The sequence below is a fragment of the Gigantopelta aegis genome, chromosome 3 (genome assembly GCF_016097555.1).
Source record: "Gigantopelta aegis isolate Gae_Host chromosome 3, Gae_host_genome, whole genome shotgun sequence".
NCBI classification, from domain to species: Eukaryota; Metazoa; Mollusca; class Gastropoda; order Neomphalida; family Peltospiridae; genus Gigantopelta; species Gigantopelta aegis.
Genome location: NC_054701.1, coordinates 69,855,632 through 69,864,974, shown reverse-complemented (window position 1 = coordinate 69,864,974; position 9,343 = coordinate 69,855,632). Strand labels below are relative to the sequence as shown.

Genomic DNA, 9,343 nt, shown 5'->3' with positions numbered 1-9,343 from the left:
AGACTGTCCATAACCTCACTTTTAGCCCATAAACGCTACACTATTGTCCCAGAATTATTTTAGTACTTTTTTGTTTTGACTTGTTAAAAATATTACTTAGTATGAAAATGAACGATCACACATGACCTATCTCATGATCAGTTTCGGAATCGTTTTCTTGAGTGGCACAGTACTGCAGATGCATACATGTTCATTGTCATGCATGGCTAAGATGTCTACGTGGATTTTATTTTTCTCGGGTAGATTGTGCACACACGTGGATCTTATTTCGCTTTTATTTTTGATAACAATGTGACAATTGTGAACTGGAATGACTGTCAATTAAGGTGTAAAATTTCCGTTTTGTTTGTATTTGTCTATGTTTTTCTTTTCAGTTTAAATAAAAATAACCAAACAAAAATAATTAGGTGTTTTTAGACTTTTTATACTGGTTTTAACATTCTTAATATCAATAAGGCTGACCTACTTCGCGTTTATATACACGAAAACAGGTGAATGATTTATTTTGAAATTATGATATAATTATTGATAATTCTAATATTATTTTTTTAATGGCACTCTTAACAATAAATATGTTGATACTTGATTAACCATAGAAAAAGGAATTGAACTTTAATTTGTTAAAAACACCGACAACATGACAACTTCCTAAGCATACTTCAGCAAAATACCAAATGCGCCGAATCACCGGACGCGGTTGTAATGGAAAAATCCCTTTTCTGTCTTGGATGCAAGGGCTTACTTCGCAAGAACTTGCGCCCATGGCAGGTGTGTGCTACAACAGCTTGTTCTGAATGTGCACATTAAACTCTCTGACCTGACTAGTTCATCAAAATATGTTTGTGATGTTTATTGCTGTGCCGTAACATTTATCCATTGGATCGAAATTTCCATTTGCACTCACGATTTAATAAAATCAGGCATATGTGCTATTTCTCATTCCAGCCAGTGCACCACGACTGGTATATCAAAAGCTGTGGTATGTACTACCCTGTTTGTGCGATGGTGCATATAAAAGATCCCTTGCTGCTAATCGAAAAGAGATCATTGACATGTTTGTGCTGGAATCAAAATGTTTTATAAATCAGGGCTTCTAGATTATGGTAGCCCCACTTTCATGGCTAGTGATATTCAATGTTGGGATAGTAAATAATTACTATTGCCATGCCCGACGGTTAGTGAATTGTTTTTTTGTCAAATGTTGCAGTTACGTATTTTGTAAATATGAATATCCTGACCCAACCCCCAATGTTGGTGTTTTTAAGCTATATCTCCCTCTTTAGGTGACATATCTGATTATTACTATTATTTAGTAAATTTGTATTAACTTAAAGTAAAGTAAGGGCTAGTGAATTTTTAATCGTGACTAGTAAAAATTTCTAATTACTGATCCTATGGCTAGTGGATTTTAAAAAGATTCTAGAAGCCCAGTGTAAATGTACATCCCTTACTCAACATGTTTCCTGTAGAATGCCAAACACTTGCCTGGATCTTATGAGGTGATTTATTACTCACCTGATACAGTGAAACCCCCCTAAACCGGACACCTTCGGGACCAAGTAAAATGTCTGGTTTTAAGGGGTATCCTGTTTAGAGAGGTTATCTTTTGTACTGATATTTAAAAGGGGACCGTGAAAAATGTCCGGTTTACAGAGGGTCCGGTTTTGAGAGGTTTCACTGTATTTTTAGATTGAAGGATTGCATGTTCTTCGAGGATTAATTTAACTTAAATAAATATGAAAACTGTTTTTCAGACCACCTCCCGCTCGCTCCAGTGTTCCTGTTGCCCGCCCTCCACCACCCCCGCCACCGGCTCCCATGCAGGCTCAGCCAAGACAGCCTGGTTTAATGGCACAGATGGCTACTACAGCGGCAGGAGTTGCTGTTGGATCTGCTGTGGTATGAATACTTCTTTCACTAGACAGGGGTGGGACATAGCTCAGTGGTACAGCACTCGCTTGATGCACGGTCAGTTTGGGATCGATCCCCATCAGTGGGCCCATTGGGCTATTTCTTGCTCCAGCCAGTGCACCACGACTGGTACATCAAAGGCCGTGGTATGTGCTATCCTGTTTATGGATGGTGCATATAAAAGATTCCTGGCTGCTAATCGAAAAGAGTAGCCCATGAAGTGGCGACAGTGGGTTTCCTCTCAATATCTGTGTGGTCCTTGACCATATGTCTAACACCATATACGGGCCGTTCCATGGTATTTGGTCCATGGGTGTGGAAATTTCAAAATGATCTGTTAAACTAAGTTTTTATTATAACTTAAAGTTAATACCCTTAAGCACATACAAATATACTTTTATTGCCAATTTACTTATGTTTTATGGGTTTTAATGACGGTTTTATTTGAAAAAAGAATTTTTGTAAGCCAGGATGTGACATTTGGTTTTTTGGTAATATTTCATTTTTGTTATGTCAAATTTAAAAATTAGGGTTCAGGACATCACATCTAAAATATACTGCATATAAAAATACTACTTTGCCTTCTTTTATATCATATATTAAATTATTTTTCAAAATATATAATGTCACGTCCTGGCTGATTTGACATATATAAAAGTTAGCTTTATTTAAAAACTATTTTTCAGAAATAAAAATCCTTTTTAATCCTTCTCCTCCTCAATGTACAAAGTATAAATAAAAGGTATAATGATGGCTGGTTGTATTAAATGATTAAAATAACCACCTCAAACTTTGAGCCAGGACGTGACATTCAAGATGGCAGGTTAAATTGAGTAAAAATTAAAAATGTATTAAAGCTCTGTATATAAAGAAATTGGCAAAACTGACTAGATAATGCACATGTACCTAAAAGAAATTACTTTTATTTTTCAATATTTTTGCTCTCACCATTAAGAATTGGAAACAGAGAAAGTGGAAGTTCGGGGGAGCATGTTTGAATATTTTTCGTGGATTTATGTAGATAAAAAAGTACTATTATCAATTAATTCTATGCTTCTATGTTTTGACCAAACAGTGAATTATTGATAATCTACCAATTTAAGGAATATTGTATTTATACCAAATGTTCCATTTTTTTAATCCAAACTGGTGTACACATACATGTACAATAAATATTGTGTCAAAGAATTGTTCAAATAGAATGTGCTGCTAAAATTGTAAGTTTATTTCTTGGCAGATATGGATATCCAAACATGAATTAGAATATATAAACCAACTTAACTCCAGTGAAGGATGTAATTGGTAAAGATACATGTTGATAATAAAACTTGGGTTGGAGGAATTCAAATCAATTGTGTCGTTGAGATTTTTGTCCCAACAAAAAATTAAATTAAAATAATGGAAGTTGAAAAACAAATTTTGACGTGCATTGAGAACATTCATAGCTATAATTATAAATGAATCTTTACTGATGCAGGACATGTAATTTGTGATAAATGAAGCTATATTTGTACAATCAATGTTGAGGTTAATGCAAAAGTGATGCCGCAGCCGATGAAAAAGTAACACCTTTTTAGTTTGTACATGTATTGTACAGGTAGGACAAAAATCACCAGACTTAGCAACATCATGATAAGCAATCTTGTTGACAAATGATATGGTTACTGGTTATAAAAGTATATTATATGAATATTGTATGAGAATTTTTTTTTTTGCACTACAGTTCAATTAATTAGGATTTTATGCACTTACTTTGATGATAAAAATACTTAAAACCAGTAAATATCATTGGTTTCATAAGCTAACAGTGTTTCATTAGTAGTATTTGATATACATATCATTTATTAGTTATATAAGTGAACTGGACAAAAAGTCACATCTCGCTCGTACTGAAATTTTGAAAAGTAAATGTTACATCATAAAGAATATATTTTTTAGTAAATTTATATATGGCATTTAGAAATAGACTGGATATTGTGTCAATAAGCAAACATTCTACCAGGAGAGCAGAGTTTTGGAATTGACTGCAGTGTTGAAAAAGTCATGTCCATTTAAGTCACGTCCTGGCACATTTTACTTTTCACTTTATAAGTCAATTTTTTTTACAAAAAACAAAATTAGGCCTGCCATGCTAATACTACTATATGTAATGAGCCTATAAATGATAAAACTGCATTTCCATTTTAAAAGGACTTTTAGTTAAGGAGATCATGAGAGTCAGAATGTCTCGTCCTGGCTTAAATCATTACCACGGAATGGCCCATAACCATAAATAAAATGTGTTGAGTGTGTTGTTAAATAAAATATTTCCTTCCTTCCTTCACTAGACAGATAAGAAATTGGAAATTTGTTTTTCCCAGTATCTCGTCAGGATTTATTATGCATGTTTTGGAGATAGCTACATAATTCTAAATTAACATTAAATACTAATTGCTAATTAATTGTTATAAAATTGTTTAGAAATGATTTGTGTCAAAATTTTGAAAACAGAATGTTCGTTGTAAAACTGAATTACTATCTGTTTACACAGGTTTTTAAAAAAACTATTAAAACCGCACACCCTAGTTCCATCCAGCGAAAATAAATTATAATTTGGTTAATCTACAAACCTGTAACACACTTAGATCACGTTTTTATCAAATGGAGTGAAAAAGCAGGTTTTATATCGATAAATACCATGGGAATCCCCATGTCCCAATTGCTTGAAATAATTTTGAAAGTTAGTATTCTGATGTCACCGGTAGATGTCACTCAAAGCACAACAATGCCTACGTCACGTCAAATTTCACAGACTTGGGGTGCGTTTCTTTCACCTCTCCTGGACATGTTCCAACTGTTCTGTCCTGGTTGTATCCCCTCTCCAGATATCGTAAGACTTAGCAAAATTATTGGTTTTAAGGGTTTGTAACGTTTTGTATTGAGACACTTACTTGTCTGAACTTTATTGTTACTGAAAATGTTCACGAACTGTGAAGAAAAATCTCACAAATGAACAACAACAAATCAGATGTTGATTGCGCGAACCGTGCACGAGAAAACAAACCGAACCAAAATAATAACGGTCACGTGATATACCAACGTCTGTGACATTGAAATGGAAATATCCCCATTAAAAATAGATTAGACCTTGTCTGCTCAACTTTTTTTTCTCAGACGTGCGTGCGTTTTATGAAATACGAAAAATGCATTTTGTGGTATTACAAAAACCAGGATTACCAAAAACACTTCAGGTGAATGGAAATGTATATTCTAAATAATAAAATGTAAGTAAAGTGCAATTTTATTTGTGAAAAATGGGTTTAATAGCGAAAAACAACACCGTAATGGTTAACAACTAGCCGTAACTAGGGTGTGTCCCTTTAATCAAATTACTTAGTAAAATTAAAATGCAATTTTAAATGAGGGATACATGCTGTCTACGTTTTCAACTACCTTGTACAAATAGTAAACTGTCATTTACAAGTATGTTCATAATAGACATTTGTTGTTTTTACATATTTTGCACTCCTGTTGGAGAGAACTGTGTGTGAGATTTATGATATCACAATGATATCCAACATATGTTGGATGTGGCTTTACAGATATCTGATTGGCAGTTACTCAGTTATAATGTGTATCAAATCGTAAACCTGTTCAGTGAAATTAACATTACATATATTGCTTGCTACCAATGACCTACAAGTTAGTGTGCGAGAGCCGTAAATATATTAACAGGAAAAGTTATTTTAATTACTTTTAAGTACTTAATTTCTTGCTAGATTTGTGTGAGGCTTGCTTCGTAGATAACAATGTATCGGCAAACAATGTCCTTATGACACTTTAATTTTTTCTCTTTAACACTGCTTGATGTATTAATTTACTTTCCACACAGGGTCACACTCTTGGTCATGCAATGACAGGAGGTGGTGGTGGAAGTGGAAGTGAGGTTGCCCCAGCTCAGCAGCCTGCACAACAGCCAGGACAGTACCAACAAGACATGAACAACCCCTGTGCGGTGGAGCTGAAGCAGTTTCTGGATTGTGCGTCTAATCAGTCCGATATTTCTCTGTGCTATGGATTCAACGAGGCACTCAAGCAGTGCAAACAGCAGTATGGTGGGTAACATTAGCCAACATGATCAGGGTTTAGACCAGGCCTGGTGCTTATAAACCTAGACTCAAGACTCTAATAATAGTCTGAGACAGTAATGTCATGACAACGCCATACAAATTGTATGTGTGTGACATCATTAAAGATCGAGTCTGGACTAGCCCAGTGTTAGAGTAGCCCACGAAGTGGCGACAGCGGGTTTCCTATCAAAATCTGTGTGGTCCTTAACCATATGTCTGACGCCATATAACCGTTAATAAAATGTGTTGAGTGCGTTGTTAAATAAAACATTTCTTTCTTTTTCTAAAAGTTTTAAGAATTTGTTTTTTTTAAATGGCTCACTGACCACAATTTTAAGCCTGTCTACCAGGGGTGGGGAAAAATAAAATTGTCAATCGGTCCCGCTTGATGTCATTAACGGAGGGGGGGGGGGGGAAGAAAGGAATAAAAAAAAAACTTTTTTTATCACATCAGTGAAAAAAACACAAAAAACCCCACAAATTGTATATATTTTACATAATGGAATAAATAATGTTAAAAAAGGAATAAAAGTTATGAATTTAAATCCCATATATGTATAAAAAGTACGAGTATTCAGTACTGTGTTCTGAAAATTAATAAAAGATCGCACCGTTGAAGCGTTTGACAGCCTGAGCTAACACATGTTTAGACAAAGAGATTAATAACGTCATCACTGATTGGACAAAATTTGACCTCTACTGGCTCTTGAGATAACCAGTACATGTAGCTGTTCTGCTACTTGTTAACAAAAAAGTGGAAACCTTTTGTTAATTTTAAAATCCTTTATAATTATTGGATAGACTACATTGAACAGTCAACAATAAATACATTTATCGATTATTTCAGTATATTTTATGCTATTTCAAGCAGTTTGTATTGCACACAAGTCTCTTGCTTCGGACTGGGACACTCGACCCGACAAAGCTCCGTACATGGGTGTTGATTGTAACCAGTTGCAAACTCTGGGTCCTTTGTTTTAATTGGAGTGTAATACCTTGATGGCTCTCTCACCAGAATGGTGTTATTGTTAACGTCTGTTTAATCTCTTGACCGGCTCAGCAACTTTGACAAAATTAATGTCTAGCCTAGTGGCTGTGGATTGACACTACTGTAGGTCCGACTTCAGTGACTGACGATATATACTTAGGCAGACTTCAAAATCACAGACGTCTTGCCACTAGCCATATTGACTACTATTTATTTATTATTTTAAATCGTGCATGAGATACCGATGTCTGGGCAGGCCGGTCCACTTGATGGATAAGAATTTGTTCCAATAATAGAAATGGACAGGTGCTTCGGACCGACAAGAATGACAAAAGTGGGACCGGCAAACACACGTTTTTAAAAAATAATTTCGGTCTCAGAGATCGAGAATCGGTCCCAGACCGAGAGAAAAGGGCTTTTCCCCACCCCTGCTGTCTACTGCAGTTTTTAAAAAGTTACTTTGCTGCAAATAAACATGACTGAAAGGTTATTTTGGTGTATGTAGTCATATTTGAGATGTACAGAATTGTAAGAGGCAATCAAACTTAAGGAATAGCAAACTTGAACATGTTTATAATTGCTTTTTGGTCTAAATTTGATGTCATGTTGGAATATTCAAGTGTAAGTGTAGGATGTCCTGGGGCATGTTTCATCAGAAATTTTTTACTTTGGAAAGCTTGAAACAAGATTCTTAGCACCTAGATTCTAAATTTAAGTTAAAGTTTCTTTTGTTTAACAACACCACTAGAGCACATTGACATATTTATCATTGCTATTGGATGTCAAACATTTGGTAATAATTACATATAGTCTTACAAAGGAAATCCACTACATTTTTCCATTAGTAGCTAGGGATCTTTTTATATCCACCATCTCAAAGACAGGATAGCACATACCACAGCCTTTGAAATACCAGTCGTAGTGTACTAGCTGAAACGAGAAATAGCCCAAATGGGCCCACTGATGGAGATCGATCCCAGACTGACCATGCATCGAGCAGACACTTTACCACTGGGCTACGTCCCGCCCCTCTAAAATTATTTTAGTACGGAATTTTGACTGTTCTAAGGATTTGTATATGTATAATAAAATTAAAAAAAACCCCATTTTGTCTTTGAAATTTTATATTATGTTAAAGATATTTGGTCCAGTCAAATCCTAATTATACATTAATCTTCTGAATTAATGTACTGATGAGTACAAATCTTTTATTCAAAATAAAATATTTACTCTGTTTAAAAATGTCACTCTGCCACCCCCCCCCCCCCAAACCCAAAACAAAACGAACACCAGTTGCAAATCTATTTCTGCTTCTTTTGGAAGTGAATTATAGTGTTGTGTTTATTGACCTTTTTGTTGCTACATATTGGTTTTCTTTTCATTTTACAGGTGGTTCACAGATGTGAAAGCTTGGAACAAAAGAATGACGAAAGGTCTTGGTTGATGGATACATGGCATAGATAGCCTTATACATATGTGTGTGTTTTGACAGTTAATCTCAGTATGAGTGAACATTAAATTATCTAGAACTGTACTTGAGTTTTGTCCGCCACCTAGTTGTAATTCCCCTTTTTTATTACAGGTGCATTGCACAAAGGCTTTTTTGCCAGAAATTTGTTGTCGAGTTTTCTTCTCATAGTTTTTTTAATTTATTAAAAGCTTTATAACATATTTGTTTCGTTTTTAAAGTGCTTTGTGTATATAATACAAAATACATCGTAAACATTTTAAGGGCTTTTTGAATTTGGTCTACCAGCTTTTTAGTACATGTAGTACTTTGATTACCAAGCAACAAAAAGGAGTTTTGATAAAATTTTGCTGATTAATCTTACATGTGCTTTTTAAATGGTTTAGTAAAATATAAATTATTATGCATTTTATTTATGTTTACATGTACTACATCTGCAGTTACTAAATACTAGGGCATGATGAAAATGTTGGTCACCTGCTATCCGAAATTGTTTACGACATATTTGTGACTGTAAGATACAAAACATACTTTTGATCATGAAATATTCACAAGATTTTTTTTAAACCAGTTTTTTTTTCTTTTACTAATATACTGATACATAAATATATATATACTTGTTACTAGTTATATAAGATGTGGCATTAAAGTTGTATACAAAAAATTGTCTCTGATTTGTTGGTATTATTTTAAAATTCAGGAAATAAAACAAGGGAAAAGCAAAATAATGTATAGTACAAGTAATCCTAAAACTACATTGAGAGATCTACATTAATTCTCAACATCCGCTTTTCCAATAGAACAAAAAAAAAAAAAAATTGTTTACTTGATCTCGTTTGAAATGTGTTTGTCCCACTCAAATGTTTG

General features: G+C 34.2%; 1 protein-coding gene across 1 annotated transcript in view; it reads left to right on the top strand.

Moving 5' to 3' along the window:
- LOC121368988 (coiled-coil-helix-coiled-coil-helix domain-containing protein 10, mitochondrial-like) overlaps positions 1-9,142 on the top strand; it is a 10,807-nt gene extending 1,665 nt beyond the window's left edge. The window contains exons 2-4 of the mRNA XM_041493773.1: positions 1,755-1,899; positions 5,783-6,005; positions 8,398-9,142. Coding sequence (XP_041349707.1) covers positions 1,755-1,899; positions 5,783-6,005; positions 8,398-8,414 — 385 coding nt within the window. The 3' untranslated portion in view covers positions 8,415-9,142. The remainder of the gene's footprint in view (positions 1-1,754; positions 1,900-5,782; positions 6,006-8,397) is intronic.
- The last annotated feature ends 201 nt before the right edge of the window (positions 9,143-9,343 follow it).